Source organism: Sus scrofa, chromosome 1, assembly GCF_000003025.6.
Source record: "Sus scrofa isolate TJ Tabasco breed Duroc chromosome 1, Sscrofa11.1, whole genome shotgun sequence".
NCBI lineage: Eukaryota > Metazoa > Chordata > Mammalia > Artiodactyla > Suidae > Sus > Sus scrofa.
The window spans coordinates 128,565,495-128,587,711 of record NC_010443.5 but is presented as its reverse complement, the minus strand read 5'-3'; the positions used below and the strand labels follow the sequence as shown (position 1 = coordinate 128,587,711).

The window sequence follows — 22,217 nt, the reverse complement described above, 5'->3', positions numbered from 1 at the left end:
TTTGGCAAACTTTCATTAAATGTCTATTATGGTGCTAATTTCTTGAGAAAAACTGAGATAAATGAGCAAGGTCCTGGCACTAATGCAATTTATGTAGTAAGGAGACTAAACAAAGTACTGCTATGACAGTTTAGCCTAAGAAATCACTACTGTGTGAAAGGAATCAGAGGAGACTGTGGAGAAATTGGCATCTGAGTAGGGTCTTCTATTTCACAAGACAAGCATGCATTATGGGTGGGGCGAGCAGAAAGAAGGGCTGGTAGTCCCATTTGACTGCATAAGCACAACTGAGAATGAAGGGGGGTGATTAAAGGAGGGAGAGCAGGAATTCATCCACTTGTCTTCATCTCCACTGCTCATATCCAAGTCAAGACCATCACTGTTCCTTGCCTCCTGCCCACAAGGGAAGACGCCAACTCCCCGCCTCCCTTAATGTTAGAATTGGGCCACTGTGAATTGGTTCTGCTCACAGAGGTATACGCCAAAGTGTTTACATCACTGCTAGGCCTGGTCTTAAAACCCCTCAGCCACCATCCACACTCACTCTTCCCTTTCCTGATGACTGTAAAAGCCATGGACTAAAGACAGCAGTGTCAAAATGAGTGGAGCCTGGATGTTCAAGTTACCACTTGAGAGATGCACAGGAGAGCAGCCCAACTTAACTATGCTGTTATGTGAGCAAAAAAATAAACCTCTGTGGTGTTATAACAGTGATTTTTAAAATATTTCTTTCTCACCAAGGCCCAGCTCAGCCTCTCTCAATACCTTCCTAAGTAGACTCTGATTCTCGTCTACCTCATTTCAACGCACACGACTGCAAAAGTAATCCTCTTCGAACACAAACTAGACCATAGCATCCTGTTTATTAGACTTCCAAGGCATCCTGTTGCACTTAGAATAAAATAAAACTCCTAAACAAGGCCTACAAGGTCCTGTATCTGGCCTCTGCCTTTCTTCCTAATCTCATCTCAAACCACTCTCTCCCCACATTTTCTGTGTTCTGGCCACTTTTCTTTCCATTCCTTTCTCGTAGCAGAGTCTAAGCACATATTCTTCCCTTTGCTGATAACCTTCTTCCTCTTGTTTTTGCTCTCCACATGGCCAATACAGTCCCCTTTTTTAGCGTCTGGCTTAAATGACAACTTAAAAGAAAGACCTTTTCTGATGCCTTATTTTGTGGGTGGTTCTCACTTTTATTCCCTAGCTCAGCCTCTTATTTGCTTCACAAGCAGTCTATCTACTATGCCTTTTGAAAAATTTAACTCTGCTGTTACTCAAGTCAGAGGATCCTAAAATGGCTCTAAGTCCCCCAATGCAGAGGCAAGCTTGCTGCATTTTGGTGTAATCTCTGTATAAACAGTCCTAATTCCTAAACCTGGAAAGTATACTACCAAGATTAATGAAGCTTGGTTGGCTTTGGTCTTCCTCTCTCTCGTATGCTCTTATGTTAGAAATGCTGTGGCAATATATGAACTGGCTGATATACATAGTTTATTTTCAGGCTCACCAACGCTATATATGTTTATGGGTTTCATTAGTCTTCTCAATTTGCTAAATGATGCTTAACACAATCTGACACTCTAAAAAGAAACTTTTGTGTTCTTATGTCAGGATCATGTGACCCTATTAATGACTAACAATTTCTGATAGTTCTTCATATAACTTATTAGTTCGTTCATTGTAATTTTATTAACCACTCATGTCTGTATTTACTTAACAATGCCTGCTATGTTTGTGGCCACTTCTCCAAGGAAGGTATGGATGGGGTAAACCAGAAAGAGCTTGAGCCGTTTTGAAAGACTCAGAAATATGTTCAGGTACCACTTCTAGGAGCATTCATTTTCCCAGGCAATGTGTCTAAACTAAGTCTCCCTAAGATGGGGATAACATGCTACCCATGTATTATTGTGACAATGCCATGTCATTATTGTGATAATGTGTTAAGGCACCAAGGATTCTTCTTTATCCAATCTGATGCTGCGGTCTTAGCTTCCCATTAACTAGTAACAGTGTCACCTACAGAAGGAAGTACTGTGGTGGAATTTAAGGTTGATAAGATTTTGCTAGGCACCCCTCAAAAACACCTCCCTTTCTCAAAATATTTTAAAGGGATTTATTTAAATTATATGGTGGCAACAACAGACAATGTTTTTATAGCTGTCTATGTTTCTGAAAGTGCTGTCCTGGCACTTTTTTAAACTTTTAATTTGAAATACTTAAAAGACTCATAGGAAATCATAAAAACAATACAAAGAAGTCACCTTTACCCAGTTTACCTCAATGGTAATATCTTAAATAACTAGAGTACAAGATCAAAAACAAGGAAATGACATTGGTACAATCCACAGAGTTTATCAAATTTCACCAGTTTCATGTGTAGTCTGTGTGCGTGTGTGTATGTGTGTGTGTGTGTAGAACTATATAATTTTACCACTAAAGGAGATTCATGGCCCAGCACTTGTCTTTTATAGTTGCTATACTCTTTCAAAATCTAATAATAAAAACAATCCACAGGTTCTACATCTGTGGATTCAACCAACCACATCAAAAATGGTTTTTTTAAATCTAGAAAGTTCTAAAAAGCAAAACTGGAACTTGCCACAAGCCAGAAATTATATGCCAAGCATTTACATTGTATTAAGTATTATAAGTAACCTAGAGATGATTTAAATTATATGAAAGCACAAGTTATATACAAATATAGCTATTTTATATAAGGGATTTGAGGACCTTGCATCCCCGGGGGTCTTGGACTCCCCTATAGATATCGAGGGTTGAATGTATTCATAGTGAGATATCTGGTTTAATCTTCACCATAATATCTTTACCTTTAGTTTAGAACATAGTATTTACGCACTCATGAGAGCTGATTCTCCTTGCATTTCCTGAGTAGGAAACTTAAACTAGGCAAACTAAGATTCAATTCAACTTTTCTAACATTTGTTGAAAATTTAGGTATAGCAACATGCCAGGATAGTGTGGATAAAAAAACAAAGTAATATATGGTTGTACCCCCCAGGATTTAAAAGCCAGTGGAGAAGGCAGACATAAATAAATACTAAGTAGTGACAAACTTTGGGTGTAATTTCCCAAAACACCTTAACACTTTCCAAAAGCAGGTGTCAGGCTTCATTCAAATTGAGACATGCATAAGAAATTCCTGGTAGAGAGCAAACAGCTCTTCTCTCTAGGTCTACACATTCTATGTGAGTGAGCACCAGCAGGTTACTTGGTAAGGTAAAGATTTACAAAACATAGATATTGAAAGTGAAAATGTAAAAAAGCATCATACACTTTGATTATAAAATACACTTTGGTCTTGGTTCAGCTGGAAACATACTATTATCTGAATACTTTGATATAGATAGGGAAGCAGTCACACTAAAGACTGGTATGGTTTTTGCTTGCTGCTGGAGTGGTTTGATTTTTGTTTTTAACTACATTGGTTGTTCAATATGGAATTTAAATTCTGAGAGAACAGTAATTCAACTCAAATTCAGAAATGAATTCCAAACTCTAAAATTAGCCACATAGACGGCATTAGTTCAGAAGAACGTTCAGATTCAAAGCAGAGAAATTTTTCTCAAAATGAAGACTGCAGCAGGGCATTGTGAGGAAAGCCAGAGGCAGAAGCTGCCAAGGTCAGATCTTTGCAGAACCTGTTATCACACTGATACTGGTCATCAGAATGCATCAGTCACCGACAACGATGTTTTTTGTTCCCAATCATCCTTCTTCCATCTACCCGCCCTCTACTCCCACTCACTGCTTACGAAGGACTGGGGAACAAGAAAGAATCAGAAAATGAAATGTTATGCCTCTTCTCTCTCTTCCAAAAATAAAAAATTACTATATATTTTATACTGTTACCAGGTGACAGAAACACAGAAAAGCCCTGAAGAGAATGTCCAAACGAAAAACTGGACAATAGTCATAGGTCTAACTTTCAAACTTTAGCTGGTAAACACGATAGTCTTCTTTAGATTGTAGGCTAAGTGGAGAATGTGATGAAAATTTTTTTTACTGTGCTAAACTTTAACACTTGCATGCAAACTTTGTCAATAAAAAATTTATTAGCATCCAAGGTGGGAAAGTTGGAACACTTTCCAGCTCCTCGTGAATCTAGTCTTGTATGTACAATTTCATTGTTTTATTGCAAGTGATATGAACTCTCTGCATTTCAGAAAATCCATATAAAACATAAACATGAGAACATATTCTGAAGTAACTCATATACAATGTAATTTTTCTATTTGTCTATATAGTTTATAACCCAAATAGATATATATAAAAGAACAAGACAAGCTCACCCACTTAAGGTCTCTAAGGACCAAGACTATGTTGCCTCTCTGCTTTATATCCTATTTACATATTATACAAAAGCTGCAGTGTCACAAAGAAATTGTTATTAAATGCAAAAAGTTCACTGTGCTGTAGTCTTCTAGTCTTTTGACACTAACAACACTTTAGAATGTAAAACTTCCATTAACAAGGAGTAAATCCAATGTGCTGTCCTTTGTAGATAAAAACGATACACTAAAATACTACTGTTATTATTAATTGATGTGTCTTCATTAATGTTTTCAGTGGTAATGATTATTTTGCATTAAGCTCTGACCAAGTTTCCCTGTTTTCAGAAATAGAATCTTCTGAAATCCAACTGGATGGGGTTAGGGATGCAATCTGTGGTAAACCTAGTCAACCCTTTTAAGGCCTCATTAACTGATGCTCTAAGGAAATGATTCACTGACCACAGACAAAATGGAGCCAATAATCTTCACTGACTGTTGTCCCATAGCATATTAACTTATTAAATGCAGCCCTCAAGCCCTCGACAGATACATTACCTTTGGACATTTCCTTCTGGTCAACAAATTCCAGAAGAGAAGAAACACATACATACATGCACAGACATGGACATAGAATAACAGTATTATTCTAGGGACCTCCCATATTCATTTATAACATCCTAAAAGGTACAAGGAGTGAAGACAGAGACTAAAAGAGAGAGCAGAATTAACCTAGAGAACTCACAAAGATGATTACCTGGTAGTCTGGTTTTGTAAAATAATCCAAAGAGGAGATGTGGTCCAGAAAGATGCTGAATTCTGGAGGGAGATGTTTCAACATAAGCCTGTGGTCATACCTCTCCTTAATAGAGCCTACTTGTTCCTGGGAAGTAAAGAGAAAAAGAACCAATGTCAATTTCTCTTGGCAGCTACACATTAAGAGCCTCTCAGTAACCATCTCAAGGGTATGTACTAGCAGCTGAGACAGTGGGTAATTAAATATAAAGCAAGAACTGAGCTCTTACTATAGCTAATAGCTTAATGCACACTGTCTTAAATGAGGGGAAAACTGTAACGCAGAACCAAAAGAGTAACACAGAGTTCTGTATCAGTGAATGAATAGCTCCCCAAAAGAAAGAGCTGATCTTAAGTCTGGTCTGGTTTTATTAATCAACAAATGTGTCTACAAGTTTCAAACCAAACAATATAATGTGAAATTAAAAAATTAAAAGCCTAATTGACTTATAAAAAAGAAAAAAGGGAACCAGTAAAAACAAAAACTAAGAGGTAGGGTTAGAAATTAAATAAGAAATGATAATTACAAATTATTCTTTTCTGTATACATAGAAAAAATCATAACATTAATTATATCTCTAATATCAGCTCATAGAAAAATACACATATTGGGATATAGTGAAAATGTTTGTAAATTTTAATTCTTATGCATAAGTATATTCTCAACCAAAGTGCCTACTCAGGAGAGGGAGTTCCCATCATGGCCCAGCAGAAACGAATCTGACTGGCATCCATGAAGGCACAGGTTCGACCCCTGGCCTTGCTCAGTGGGTTAAGCACCCAGTGTTGCTGTGATCTGTGGTAGACGCAGCTCAGATCCAGTGTTGCTGTGGCTGTGGTATAGGCTGGCAGCTACAGCTCCCATTTGACCCCTAGCCTGGGAACCTCCATATGCTGCAAGAGTGGGCTTAAAAAGACAAAAGATAAAAAAAAAAAAAAAAAAAAAAAAAAAAAAAGCCTAACCAGGAGATATTTTTATTCTTTCCCCTACCCAAACTGACATTTCCATTTCCAAAATTACCTTGTCCTTTATTTTTCTCCAAGGCAGCTGACCAACTACAAATTCCACCAACATGTAGAATAAGGACCAAAGGTCATCATGTCTTCCCATTTCCTTCATAACCAAAACAGAATTCAGTCATATTACATTACCACTCCTTGTGAGTACATTACATTGTCTAAGACCTAACCATTGTGTTTCCATCTCCCATAAAATTATCAGCTAAATGTACATATCTATATAGCTACCTAACAATCTACATAGCAGAACAGATATACTGAAAAGTTTTTGATGCAAAGAACACCCCAAAACCCAGAAATGGTGGAAAAATATAATTAACAGCCAGTTAATCAATGAATGAGTTCATTAAGAAGTAAAAGAAAGTAGTTACCAAAGGCTTGGGGGGAAGGGGGAAGAATTAGTTTTCAGCGGGTACAGAGTTTCAGTGTTGCAAAATGAAAAAGTTCTAGAAATCTGTTGCACAATAATGTGAATATACTCAAAACTACTGAATTATACACTTAAAATGGTTATGGTGGCAAGTTTAATGTTAGATGTTCTTTAAATTAATACAATAAAAAACATAAAGGAAATCTTTAGAGGCAAAATTTTTAAAAAGCTGGAAACATGTGAAACAAGCTAATACTGAAGCTTTGGCTTTGGGAGCATCTGTCATATGTTTATCAACAATGCAGTTGACAGTGTAAAAGCACTAAGCCTACACAAGACAGGAGTTGTAACTGAGACACTGCCCCACCTCAACCCTCACCACATAGCTAGGACCCTCAAAGGGCTATATTTACTGAAATATTTGTTAAGTATGTTATACAGCAATAATTTTTTTCTATAAAATTATTTCTATAAACCACTATCAAAGTAATAAAGTAAGTGATAAAAAAAATCTGCTCTAAGAATCTGTTACCATAGGCCAACCCCTCAACCAGATTTGGAGTTTAAATTTATATTGTTCATGTGACCCAGGAAACCAAGCCCAGAAATTAAGTATTTGCTGGGTGATCCTGTCCTCCAGTAATGACAGATGCAAATGAAACTCCTCTCAAGTTAAAAGCACCTTTAAATTCAGACCTCATAGAATCCTATAGATAAATTATAAAGAGCAGAAATTAGATATCCGAGAATTTCAAAAATGGAATTATAAGATAGATAATATGAAATAAGAATATTTAAAATGTTTAAATAAAAATAGAATCAAAGTCAAAAGAATGTAAGTATATTCTAACCCCTAAAATAGAAAGAACAATTACATATTAAAAAGGATCAAAAATAACATCTAGAAGTAAAAATATAGAAATTAAAAACTTAATGGATGCAAACTACTATATATAGAATGCAACAAGGTCCTACTGTAGGGCATAGGGAACTATATTCAATATCCTGTAATATTGGAAAAAATTAAAATCATGAATAAAAAATAGTTTTGGACAAAAAATACCCTGTAGTAAACTATAATGGAAAAGAATATGAAAAGGAATATAAACACACATATATATAACTGAATCACTTTGCTGTATAGCAGAAATTAACACAACATTGCAAATCAACTCTGCTACAATAGAACTGAAAAAAAAATTCAATAGATAAAACCCAATGGACAGGTCAAAAAGCTGATCGAACACATCAGAAGAAAAAAATTAATGAACTAGAAGAAAGATCTGAAGATATTATCTAGAATGCAAAACAAGAAACAAAAAAGAGAAAATCTGGAGTTCCCATTGCGGCTCAGCAGTAACACACCCGACTAGTATCCTCTGGCCTTGCTCAGTGGGTTAAGGATCTGGCGTTGCTATGAGCTACGGTGTAGGTTGAAGACACAGGTCCTGCAGTGCTGTGGTACAGTGTAGGCCAGCAGCTGCAGTTCTGATCCGAGCCCTAGCATAGTTCCATATGCTGTGTGTGTGACCCTACAAAGGGGGGGGGGCGCTAGAAAATCTAACAGAGTCATGGAAGATAGAACAAGAAGGTCTAAAATACATCAATTTGGAAATATAGAAATAAAGGTATAGAGAGAAAGGAAAAGAGGCAATATTTAAATAAAATAACATCTGAGGATCTTCCAGAATAGACAATAGACATGAATGTTCAGATTTAGGAAGCATAACAAATCTCAAACAAAAAATATAAAGAAACTCATACCAAGGCATATTTGAACATATCTATAGTTCAGCAAAGACAATAATATCAAAAGCAGTCAAGAACACATAAAAGGAAAATTAAATATAAAGTAACGACAATTAAGTGGTCAAAGGACTCAGTAGCAACCGCAGAACCAGAAGAAAGTAATTTCTTCAAAGTACTGAGATAAAACAAATAGTTACAAAGGATTAAAATGAGATAAAATAAAAAGAGAATCAAGTGCTTTGAAAAATCCTTGTATTGTCTGGAAATTATGTTAAAAGATTAAGATACCAAAAAAATAAAAATGGAGTGTATTAATTAGGTTAAGAAATTATCAAACCAGGGTCACAGAGTATGAAAGAAATACATTAGAATTATCTGGGAATCATTTTAAATCAGACAAGACCTCTCAAGTTTCCATTAATTGCACTCCTATATCACCACATATACTGATGACACTGCTATGAAGCTGAGTTACTGTGTAAAGCATTCTATTTCTCAGGTGTTTTGGGAGCAGAAAAGAAGGGTAAGAACCACTGCTATGCACTATTAAATTTCTCCACCCTGGTTAGATGAATAACTACTAATAAGGAGGTTAACAGAGCAACTGATAGAGCACTCTAGGCTCGAAAAGATTTTAGAAGAATTCTTTACTCTTTAGATTAAAAATTACATATATGGAGTTCCAGTCGTGGCTCAGTGGTTAACGAATCCGACTAGGAACCATGAGGTTGCGGGTTCGATCCCTGGCCTTACTCAGTGGGTTGAGGATCTGGCGTTGCCGTGAGCTGTGGTGTAGGTCACAGACACAGCTCGAATCCCACATTGCTGTGGCTCTGGCATAGGCCGGCAGCTGCAGCTCTGATTCGACCCCTAGCCTGGGAACCTCCATGTGCCACGGGAGTGGTCTTATAAAAGGCAAAAAGACAAAAAAAAAAAAAAAAAAAAAAGAATTAAAAATTACATATATATATATTAAATACCTTTCTATTAGCTATTTTGGAAATGTTATACAGCTATTATCATCTCTGAATACGTTTATGCTTAAAAGAATGTCCTATTTCAAAAATTCCAATGTGGACCTATTTTTAATAGGATTAACTAAAAAGCATAGTACTTGTAAAATTTTGTAAGAATCTACTTGGAGAATAAGAGCACTTTCTTTTCAAGGCAGAATAATTAACTAGATGCCATAAAATAAAGCAACACTGAATCTAACCAAAGCAGTTAAAATGTTTGGCAGAGTGCTACACACTGATAAAAATACTTTTCTGATTTTCAGTTTATAATCACATCCTAAGAAACCAAATTAACTGGAGTGTAGCATATTAAACCACAGCATTCCCCTCCTACTATATTTAGCATTGGTCAAATTTTAATTAAGTGAATTTGGCTTCACAGAATAAGAATAAGGTAACAAAAGATGAAGAAAAGGTTTCTTGGGATTTCCCATCGTGGCTCAGCAGAAACAAATCTGACTAGGAACCATGAGGTTGCAGGTTCGATCCCTGGCCTCGCTCAGTGGATTAAGGATCCGGCATTGCCGTGAGCTGTGGTATAGGTCGTAGACGCGGCTTGGATCTGGCATTGCTGTGGCTCTGGTGTAGGCCAGTGGCTATGGCTTCGATTCCACCCCTAGCCTGGGAACCACTATATGCCATAGGTAAGGCCCTAAAAAGCTAAAAAAAAAAAAAAGGTTTCTCTTTATTTTATCAAGGAATCACTTGTTAAATTTCTCAACTCCATCCAAACAAAATCAAGGACTGAGAGTCATAGTGTATCCACCTTTCCCTACTCTTAATTAAGTTTCAGGATGAGGGGGAAAAAAATCAGAACAAAACAAAAGGACCAAAGTAAAAAAAAAAAAGAAAGAGAAATTTAAAATATTTAACTCAAGAGGAAAGGTACAATTTACTAAGATGAAAATAAAAGGTTTAGGTTGTCTATACTTTAGATCTTGATGAAAACAAAAGGCTTGATGGAGAGGGGATATCAGAGATTAGATGCAGATTACAGATGCATGGTGATCTCCTATATTTCATTAGGTACTGATAGTATGAATTTCCAAATAATTTCTTAGATTAGAACTCACGTTTTATTTCTTCAAAATTCTGTATTCAATTTGTTAATATTTACCCATACCTAATTAAGGATACAAGATTCCCTATAGACATATATGTATACCTAGCTATTATGTTTTCTGACAAACCCAGTTTATTTTCTGTGCAGCTGCAACATCTACTGTCCACTATAGACCTTACCAAGCATTAGTACTACTAACATTTTTCCATCTGCTCCTAAGCACTTTCCACAGCTTTGTACTCCAATATAAAGAAGTCAGTTTGATTCAAGCCATCAGCATGCTCATGCAAATATGACTCTAGTTCAGATACCTACCCTGTTCCGATGAGCATTGATTGATGCATAACGAACTGTCCCTCGAAAGCCTGCCACAGCCCGAGGCTACAAAACCAAGCAAAGAATAACAAATGAGCTTAAAACAGCATAAGTTTCAGCACACTCAAGCCCATGAAGTACAACAGAGAAACATATGTCTTATTGTTGCAAGAAAACACTATTTAAATTTCTAACTTTTCATTGTAAAATTATAAAAATCAGAGAATATCTCTGAATCATGTTTAAAAAACCACTGGTAACATTTTAGTCATCAGTGAGTCCCATCTTTCCTACATACATTTTAAAATAAAGTGGCATTTATGACAAACTCTGTACATTAGAAAGCATTAAATGCTTTCATGTACCTTGAATCATGCAAGCAACACAGTATATTCATTAATATTCAGGCTCTGGTTATAAATAAGTATATTAAGACCATGAGAAGGAGTTCTCATTGTGGCTCAGCAGTAACGAACCCAACTAGTATCCATGAGGATGCAGGTTCAATCCCTGGCCCTGCTCAGTGGGTTAAGGATCCCCAAGACATCATGACTAACAGGAATATCTATTCTCAATTTGGTTGATGCAACTCTGAGATCAGAGATTTCTCCTTCTAGAAGAAAAAACTAAGAGGATAGCTGAAAGCTTACTATCAACTCTTTTCAGTAAGTAACATTTCAGAGGAAATGAATGTACTTTCATCCATTACCTGAGAAGAGCATTTGCTTACACTAAAATGTTTCTGTAACATGCAATTTGTCCAATTATTTTCACCCCAATATCTGTCAGAATGAAAATCCCTAGACCCATTATCACATCCTGCAGCCTAGACCATGGTTACCTGGGTACCTAGACTTGCCTTGATGGATTCTATCCAAGACAAGCCCAGAAGACTCTGTCCAGTTAAGAGTTCCCTGGCCTGGCTCTGATATTCTACCATGGAAAGGTTGAGATAAAGAGAGATTAGCTTGTCTAGTGAGATCTTGCTGTGCTCCATCAAAGAAATGATACCAGGTCAAGAAAATTCAGACACTTTATATAATGCAGAAAAGACAACTCAACCCATTTGAGGAACACAGTTATATTTGCAAATAATTTTAATTCAAAGCAGGTTATAATAAACATCAGCAGCAAAATACAATATACTATGAAAGCCCAGGAGCGGTAAGCATTAGTTCTCTTTGGTGGAAAGGAAGAAGAAAATGTCTTAAGAAAGAAGAAAATCTTAAAAATAAGGTGACACTTAACTGGGCCCTGAATAGGCAATCTCCTGAAACTTCCCCAGTTGATGGCAATTTGGCAATGTCTATCAAAATTGCAAATGCATAATTCTCTTTGACCCAGTAAGTTCACTTCCGGGAATTTATCTTACAGATAATACTTGCATATGTGCAAAAATAATGACATACAAATTTGTTCACTACATTAGAACTTATATCTTACAGATAATACTTGCATATGTGCAAAAATAATGATATACAAATTTGTTCACTACATTAGTACTTATGATGGCCAAAGACTGGAAGAAACTCAAATGCCCAATAATAGGCAACTGTTTAAATAAATTAGTGTACTTCTATACAATGGAATACACCTTGCAGCTGCAAAAAAGAATGAAGATGCTCTATATCCTGACATGGGAAGGTCTTACAGACACAGTTAAGTGAAAATAAGATAAGTGCAGAATGTACATCATGCTACCTTTTGAATCAAAAAGAAAAATGAGAATATCTATTTGTATTTATAGTATATGCAAAGAGAAGTTTGAGAAGAATACATTAAGGAACTGATTACAATATAACTACCTCAAGGTGAAGGGAGGGATAAAGGCAGTATGGGAAATGAGTGGATTTGGAATAGCAGGGGTGAAATGGTGATTTGTTTCACTGTTTATCTTTAAAATTTTTTCAAGTCAGGTTTATTGAAGTATAATTTACATACAATAAAATCCATACTTTAGGTACACACAGTTCTATGCATTTTGAAAAAACTATGTAGTCATGTAATTTACCACAGCAGTCAAGATATAAAATATTTCAGAGTTCCCTGGTGGCTCAGCAGGTTAAGGATCCGGTATTGTCACTGCAGTGGCTCTGGTTGCTGCTGTGGCACAGGATTGATCCCTGGCCTAGGAACTTCTGCATGATGTGGGTACAGCCAAAAAAAACCAATACAGAATATTTCTGTCACCCCAAGAGTTCCCTTAATGCCCTTTGTAAGTTAGTTCCTTCCCCTGACTCCTAGTCTCTGGTAACCTCTGATTTCTGTCCCCCCTCAGCATTTAGAATTGTCTGGTTTTTTTTAGGTTTAACCATTCTAATTTCAGTGTAATGGTATCTTACTGTGGTTTTAATTTGCATTTCCCTAATAACTAAAGATGTTCGGAATTTGTTAATGTACTTATTTGCCATCTGTACTATCTCTTCTTAATGAAATGTCTATCCAAATCTTTTGCTTATTTTTATTGGTTTAATCTCTTTTCTTACTATTGAGAGTTGCTTATAAATTCTGGATATAAAGTCTTTTGCCAGATGTTTGCTTTTGCAAATATTTTTTCCCAGTTTGTGACAGTTCTTTCTGTTGCTTAATAGTGTTTTTCAAAGAGCAGAAGTGTTTCATTTTGATGAATTTTTCTTTTATTTTTGTACAATATGAATATATTTTCAAAAATTATATTTAAAAACACCTTTAAATAAAAAGAAACTAAAAAGTGAGAGTGGTTAATAACCTAAGAGCACGTTTTATTAAAATAAATACCTAGAAGCCGAAGCAACCTAAAGAAAAAAGAACAGAGCTGAAGGTAGAGCCTCTGACTTCAGACGACAGTAGAAAGCTACAGTAATTAAAACAGCATGGTGCTGGAACCAAAAACAGACACACAGATCAATGGGACAAAATAGTGAGCCCAGAAATAAAACCCAAACAATTATGGTAAATTAATCTATGACAAAGGGGGCAAGAATATATAATGGAGAAAAAACAGTCTCTTCAATAAGTGGTGCTGGGAAAACTGGACAGCTACAAGTAAAAGAATAAAATTAGAACATTTTCTCATAGCACATACAAAAACAAACTCTAAATGGACTGAAGACATAAGTATAAGACCATAAAACCACAAAATCCTTAGAGGTAAACATAGGCAGATACACTTTTGACAAAAATCAGCATTTTTGTTTTTGTTTTTTTTTGTTTTTTTTTTTTCAGAAAAAAGAAACCTATGAATGGTTTTGTTTATTTATTCCACAGGGAGCTACTGAATATCTCTCATGCACCAGGCAGTATTCTAGGGGCTGGAAATACAGCAGTGAACAGATCAGCAGTGAACAAATGAGATAAATTCATGGAACTGCAGTTAGAGGGAAACACTTAAAAAAGTAAACAAGACATATTTGTCAAGATCAGGGCAATGACGACAGTGAAACTGGATGCTGTGAACCAGAGTGACATCCAGAAAGTGCAGAGTCAGTGCAGATCGGGGGGTCAGGTAGGGAGGAGAGAGCTGACACCTGAGTTATGAAAAGCCAGACATTCATGACCCGGAGGAAATATTCCAGGCAAAGAAGATGGAGAGAACCCAGAGTGTCCACTGACAAGTGAAAGGAGATGAGTGGGGAGATTTAGGCAGACAGATCACAACTTCTCCTCTAAGATCCGTCATGGAAGTGGATGGTTTTAAGTAGGAAAGCAACATCAGCTGACTTCAACATTTAAAGTCCGTCTGTTTGCGGTGTGGGAAGAAGACTGTAGGGGCCAGGAGGAACAGGGGGCACTTGGGAGACTGTAGCATCAGCCCAGATGAGAGGAAGAGAAGCTGAGATTAGGGTGGAAGGGGGGGTATAGAGAAGTGGACTGTCTCTGACATGTGGGAGACAGAGTTTGACAGGACTATTACATATTAAGTGCCTTCATTGTCCCACACTGCTTGAACTTCTATAAAAGATACAAAAATAGTATTATTACTGAGACTCTAATACCGGGAGTATTGTGTTTGTTTGGGCAGATAAGAATGTTTATTCACATGACATATTTATAAAACATATACTGATTCAAAATGCCTCCATGTGTGATACAGGGAATAAAGTAGGCAAGAAGGCTCCAGCGTGGGTAAAAGTAACAAGGAAAATTTCATGAACTTGAGATGGGCCTTCGAAGATACGTAAAACTGAAGGAGAACATTCCGCATTCCAAGTTGGACAAGCCAGGAACAAAAGAGCAAAAATCAGCATTTTTTTTTTTTTTTGGATGTTTCCTCAGGCAACAGAATCAAAAGCAAAAGTATCTAATTAAATTTAAAAGCTTTGCACAGCAAAAGAAACCACTAAAAACATGAAAAGACAACCTACTGAATGGGAGAAAAATATCTGTGAATGATATGACCAATAAGGTGCTAGTATCTAAAAACTTATAAACAGCTCATTCAACTCAATATCAAAAAAAGACAACCCAATTAAAAAATGAGCTGAAAACCTGAATAGGCCTTTTTCTTTTTCTTTTTTTTTCCCCCCAGATTCTTTTCCCATAAAGATTATCAGAGAACATTGGGTAGAGTTCCCTGTGTGTACAGCAGGTCCCTGTTAGCCAGTCACTGAATAGAAGACCTACACAGACGTCCAATAGGCACATGAAAAGTTGTTCAACACTGCTCATCATCAGAGAAATGCAAATCAAAACCACAATGAGCTATCACCTCACACCTGTCAGAATGGTTATCACCAAGGAGAGTATGAATAACAAATGCTAGGTAGGATGTGGAGAAAAGAGAACCCTCATATACTGTTGGTGGGAATATAAATTGATCCAGCCACTATGAAAAATATTCTGGAGGTTTCTCAAAAAACTAACAATAAAAGTACCACGTGACCTAGAAACTCTCTTCTTCTGTAAATATCCAAGAAAATGAAAACACTAATTTGAAAAGATACATGCACCTCAATGTTCACTGCAGTATTATTTACCATAGCCAAGATATAGAAGCAACCAGTGTCCATAAACCTATGAAGGTATCACACACACACACACACAGACACACACACACATACAGACACACACACAGAGGAATATTACTCAGCCGTTAAAAAAAGAATGAAATTTGAAAATTGCAAATCAACTATAATTTTACCATCTGCAATAATATGATGAACCTGGAGGGTATTAGACTAAGTGAAGTAAGTCATGCAGAGAAAAACAAATACTGTATGCTATCACTTTTATGTGGAATCTAAAAAAAAATGAAAAAAATGAATGACTATAACAAAACAGAAACAGACTTAACAGATGCAAAGAATAAACTGTGGCAAAAGGGGAGAGGGTCATGATAGGGATAGAGGAGGAAGAGACACCAACTACTGTGTACAAAATAAATAAGCTATAAGGGTATATGGTACAGTACAGGGAATATAGTCAACATTTTATAATAACATTAAATGGAGTATAATTTATAAAAAAAAATCAAGTCACTATGTTGTACACCTGAAATTAATACAATATTGCAAATCAACTATAATTTGAAAAAAGAAAAAATACCTAAAGATTTAAGTAAAAGTGAAAAAGAAAAAATAATTTGAGCCTTAAAGGACTGAAAGAATTACAAAAGGAAGAAGGAAATGCATTTTCAGTAAAAAGAACACAGTGAACAATGCAAAAATAGACAAAAGTACTGTGTTAGGGAAAAGAGTTTGGCATGATTGATGCAAATGGTGAGAGAAAATAATGGAAAAGTGGTTGGAACCAGATTAAAGATGGCCTTAAATATCATATTACATTGTCTGGCTTATAAGGTAGAGGCAAATAGAATTCATAAAAAATTTTTAAATAAAGAAGTAACATGACTGAGGAAGTGCCTGGATGTTTACTCTGCTGGAAGTACAAAGGACAGATTGCTAGGAGAAGTTAGGGAGACCAGTGAGGAAATTATTTTAATAATTCAAAGAAGAAACCACAAGACTAGTACAAGGACAGAAGCAGTGAGGGAGGCGACGAATGTTAGAGACAGAATGAGCTCCTAGGAGAATAAATCCAGAAAAATGGAAGGACTCTGGGTATAAGCCCAAGCCTACTGCTAACCAAAGGGAGAGGATCAGGAGGGGAAAAAAATCATGGAGAACTATGTAATAGAATGCTCAAAGGAAATAAGAAAACAGCTGAAATTCTGGAATGGTAACATTAAAATTTTTGTCTTAAGTAGGTCACTATTGCCCTAGGTACTGGAAGTTTCAGGTTAAGAAGGAAGTAGGAGAAAACATGGCATTCCAAGAGCTCAGACACAAAAGGCCAATGTGAGATGCCAGACGAAGGGCTAAGGAAATTGGGGCATCCTCTAAATCAGGAAGAAAAAAAAGAACATGCAGATTCAAATCATTAAATAAATAGAAGTACAACTCTGCAACTATAAGGCTCAAAGTAATATACAGATATATAGTAATATATATATATATTTCAGAACTTCTTTATACCTCACATTCCTATTACATCCTAACAAATACATCTTAAATGTGCTAAATAGAACAGGCTCTCAAAACCAACCATACAAACAACTCATTAGTGTCGCTTGTATAAAAGATACGATTCATCATTCTCTTTATAACACATTCTGGCTGATGACCCTATACCATAAGTTTGATAAGGAAATATACATTTATGTTCTGAGGGAGTTTGTGGTGATGGAACACTTTCGTATCCTCACTGTGGTGGTAGTTATATGAATCTACAGGTGTGATAAAATTTTATATACCACTTCCCCCCACAAGAAAAAGTGCATGTAAAAAATAGTGAAATCTGACTCAGATCTGTACTTGAGTTAATAATAGTATACCAATAATAATTTACTAGTTTTAACAGTGCACTACAATTATGTAAGATGTTATTACTGGGGGAAGCCAGGTGAAGGGTATATGATAACTGTACTATTTTACAATAGCTCCCTGAATCTGCTCCATACTTCCAAACAAGCATCCTCAGGTCTACAGTAGAGAGAAGAAAAGCAAAGCAAGGGACTTGTTAATGAAGAATTCAGAATGGAGGTTATTGCTGCAATGGCCACTATACAAGCAACTTAAAAACTAAATGAAATTTTAAATCCAGTTCCTCAATTGCTCTGGCCACAACTCAAGTGCTCAATAGCCACATGTGGCTAGTGGCTACCATATTAGACAGTGCAGATACACACACTTCCATCTTTGCAGTAAGCTCCACTGGACAGTGCTGCTTAAGGAAGGAAGAGGGATGTGATCAGGACGGGACCCCCAGCACACTTAGAAGGTGGAAAGGAGCTATTTCTTAACCTAGGTGGAGGCCATGGATGTTTTAATATTCTTCCTTAAATTTTTTAAATGTGTTTTTTTATACTCTTCTGGAGTATAAATATAGAAGACAAAAAAACTGAAATATTGATTTTTGCAGAAAACATGATGGCATATCTAGACAACCCAAGCAACTTAATACAAGTTTCTTAAAAGCATTAAATAAGCAAAAGTGTACTATATGAAAGAAGTCTACAAAGGCAACTTTTGATTTTATATTAGTGGAACAGTATAAGAAAATAATTTCAGTCATAATTAGGGTCCCAAAAGTGGAAAGTAACTTTACTTGGAATTTGAGGTTTTCTTTTTTTTTTTTTTTCAGTGAAGAAAGAATCAAGGCCTTTTACTTAGAGTGCAGAATGGTGTTGGAGGTTGAGGACAGAAGACAGCACATGAGAAATGGTTACCATGGAAAAAGAGAGAGTAAACTGACTAGGAAAACTGATTGCTGGGCTGTGCTGAAAGCTCATTTGATTATGATGGTAACTTAAGGTAAGATTGTCAGTACAGTTGTGTTTTTTTCTCCAGATACTTTTAACTGCTTGTTTAGAGATGGAGTTTAGTCTAAGAATTGAGTTTAACCTGGACTGGAGTCAGGTTAGCACATTGGAAGAGAGAGGGAGGGAGGGGTTGAGAGAATATCACTGTGGTTGAAGTTAGCCCAGGCTGAACAGGAGTTGACTTGCCCTTTATTTGCATATTAATAGCTAGTTCCTTTTAGGGGTTTTTTGTTTTCTTTCTTTCTTTCTCTCTCTTTCTCTCTCTCTCTCTCTTTCTTTCTTTCTTTCGCCTTTTTGCCCTTTTCTAGGGCCTATGGTGGCTCCGAGGCTAGGGGTCCAATCAGAGCTATAGCTGCCAGCCTACGCCACAGCCACAGCAACGGAGGATCCAAGCCTTGTCTGCGACCTACACCACAGCTCATGGCAACACTGGATCCTTAACCCACTGAGTGGGGCCAGGGATCAAAAGTCACAAAAGAACTTCAACGTCCAACACCAAATTTAAATGTCTCTGCCTGCTGTGTCCACATTCTTCCTTTTCGCAGTTACAGTGGAAGAAGTGTTTTTGCTCTAATTTATTTGTGCCAGGATTCCTTTCCCTATCACTTACTTGTTCCTGCTCTGTTCTACATCATCAATTTTTTGTTCATGTTTCCTGAATCATTACTACAGTACACAAACATGTTATAGCTGCCATTTAAAAAAATAAATTAGGGAAGGAAGGATTTTACTTCCAACTACTTCCCTGTTTTACCTACATTCCCTTTCTCCACTTCCTCTGCCCAACACTCTCTTTAACCTACTCCAATAAAGTCTTCATTGTTTTACAGAATCACTCTTATAAAGGTCAGCAGTTGCTTCCATTTTTGCCAAGTCCAGATGGTCGGTTCTCAGTTCCCACCTTACTTGATCTATCAGTAGTATGTGATACAGATAATAACCACCCCGCACATTTGAAGCACATTCTTCACTTGGCTCTCAAGATACCACATTCTCCTGATTTTCCTCCTACCTCACTGGCCAATTCTCCTCCCCACTCTTCTTAGCTAACGTGACCCAATAGCTCAGACTCAGAATCTCTTTTTTTATCTAACCTTTTCCCTGGCTGATCTAACCTATTTCCATTTTTAAAATTGCCGTTATTTTTAAACACTGGGAGCAAATGATTCTTAAATTTATATTTTCTCTAGCACCGATTTCTCCTTGGAGCTATAGATTATGACATCAAATCAAGTATTATTTCCATCTGGAATCTAAGAGGCATCTTAACTTTAAAAAACCAGAGCTCTTGTTTTCTCCTCATCAAATCTGCTCTCCAGTCTTCTTCCCTATCATGGTTAACAGCATGACCACTCATTTAAGACAAAAATTTAGAAGTTGTTCTTGAGTTGTTTTTTCTTGTGATTTTTTTTGGTTTGTTTGTTTGTTTGTTTGTTTTTGCTTTTTAGGGCCACACATGCAGCATATGGAAGTTTCCTGGCTAGGGATCAAACTGGAGCTGCAGCTACCAGCTTACACCACAGCCATAGCAACACAGGATCCAAGCTGCATCTGCGACCTACACCACAGCCCACAGCAACACCAGATCCTTAACCCACTGAGCGAGGTCAGGGACTGAACCCAAGTCCTCAAGGATGCTAGTCGGGTTTGTTACTATTGAGCCACAAGAGGAACTCAAAGAAGTCATTCTTGGTCTTCTTTTTCTTTTTGTTTTTTTTTTTTGTCTTTTTTTGCTGTTTCTTGGGCTGCTCCTGCGGCACATGGAGGTTCCCAGGCTAGGGGCCTAATTGGAGCTGTAGCCACCGGCCTATGCCAGAGCCACAGAAACTTGGGATCTGAGCCGAGTCTGCGACCTACACCACAGCTCACGGCAATGCCAGATCCTTAACCCACTGAGCAAGGCCAGGGATCAAACCCGCAACCTCACGGTTCCTAGTCGGATTCGTTAACCACTGCGCCACCATGGGAACTCCGCTCTTCTTTTTCTTTCACATCCAAATATCAAATCCAGAAAGAAGTCTTGCTAAATCCATATTTTTCAACCACGTTCACTGTATCACCTTAATGCCCTAGTGTGAGTCACCACCAATGATCACTGACCAAGGCATCAGCCCACTAACTTGTCTTCCTGATTCTACTCTTGTTCTCAATAATCTCTTCTTCACGGTGACTTTTTTTTTTAAAGCATGCCCTAAAAATTGAAAAACTGTTTTAGAATAGAAATGGGATTCAAGAAAGATATTCAAATCCAATAAACTACACAGAACCTAAGTTCTCTACCTGCCTGACTACCAATTAATGCAAGAACATTGATAAAGCCAGATTGTCTCCCCACAATTTCCAGGCACTTAATTTCTCATGCAGCTATGTTTTATTGATTCTGTTTGTCTGTTTTAGAAAAAGGTGATTTTATTTTTATTTTAAAACTTTTTAAAAAATCTGTCTTTTTTTTTTTTTTGTCTTTTCTAGGGCCATACCCAAAGCATAGGGAGGTTTCCAGGCTAGGGGTCTAATAGGAGCTATAGCCGCCAGCATACGCCAGAGCCATTGCAATGCAGGATCCAAGCCATGTCTGCAAGCTACACCACAGCTCATGGCAACACTGGATCCTTAACCCACTGAGCGAGGCCAGGGATCAAACCCACAACCTCATAGTTCCTAGTCAGATTCATTAACCACTCAAGAAAATGGGAAATCCTAAAATCTTTTTTTTAATTGAAGTTTAGTTGATTTACAATGTTGTGTTAGTTTCAGATGTACAGCAAAGTAATTCAGTTTTATATATAACTGATTCTTTTCCCTTATAGGTTATTACAAAATACTGAATATAGTTCTGTGTATTATACAGTAGGTCTTTGTTGGTTTTTTACATATAGTAGTATGTTTAAGTTACTCCCAAACTCCTAATTTATCCCTCCCCTAGCTATGTTTTAAATATAATCTACTTCTGTATATAACTCTATAATTAGCTTATTGACAGATCATGTAACAGATTATGCAACAACCCTGATCAAAATTTTCCAAAAGCTTCTTATTACACTTAGAATAAAATCCCTCTCTTTTCAGAATCATACACATTCTGGGGCCCACCAAACTCTTAAACTTCATCTCTCTCCACCTGCCCCTTCATTATGCTATGCTATGTCATGCTGCAGCCACAGTGGCCTCCCTGCTTTTCCTTAAATACACCAAACTCACTCTGACTCAGAGCCTTTGCACTCGCTGTTCCCTTTGCCTGGCATGAGCTCTTTCCAGATAATCACATGGCTTAGTCTCATGTGTCCTTCGACTCTCAACTCAATACCTCCTTAGAGAATTCTTTTCTAATACCTCTAAAATAGTCTCCCAGCCTCACTGCTCATCACTCCCTATGTCAATACCCTGCTTTCTGATTCTCTGTAGAATTTATCACGATCTGAAATATCTATTGTCTACCATCTGTCTTCTCCACTATAAGCCTCATTTTGGCATCCTTGTTTACTGTTGCCGTACCAGCACCTAGATCCATGCCTTACATATAATATTCTCATTAAATATGTATTTTGTAAATGAATAAACAATAACCTTGTAATATTCTAAAAACTAAAAACAAAGATACGTGAAACAGAAATATATTCAAATCTAATAAGCCATATGGGACCTAAATTTGTTACCTGCCTTGCTATCTATTATTGCAAGACCTTCGCTAGAACCAAAAAGATTATAACTTTTAAGTGCCTAAATTCTCATGTGCATAAATTTTAAATATAATTATTTATTGTATACAAGTTCATTATTATACATATAAAGCTCATTCAAAACC

General features: G+C 36.7%; 1 protein-coding gene across 5 annotated transcripts in view; it reads right to left on the bottom strand.

The window, feature by feature from the left end:
- The window catches only part of TTBK2 (tau tubulin kinase 2), a 150,419-nt gene that overhangs the window by 52,383 nt on the left and 75,819 nt on the right, over nucleotides 1-22,217 (bottom strand). For all 5 annotated transcript variants that reach the window (XM_021097126.1, XM_003353383.5, XM_021097136.1 and 2 more), the window contains 3 exons: nucleotides 10,618-10,683; nucleotides 6,106-6,198; nucleotides 5,047-5,172 (listed from right to left, as the gene is read on the bottom strand). In XM_021097126.1, the coding sequence (XP_020952785.1) occupies nucleotides 5,047-5,172; nucleotides 6,106-6,198; nucleotides 10,618-10,683 (285 nt within the window). The remainder of the gene's footprint in view (nucleotides 1-5,046; nucleotides 5,173-6,105; nucleotides 6,199-10,617; nucleotides 10,684-22,217) is intronic.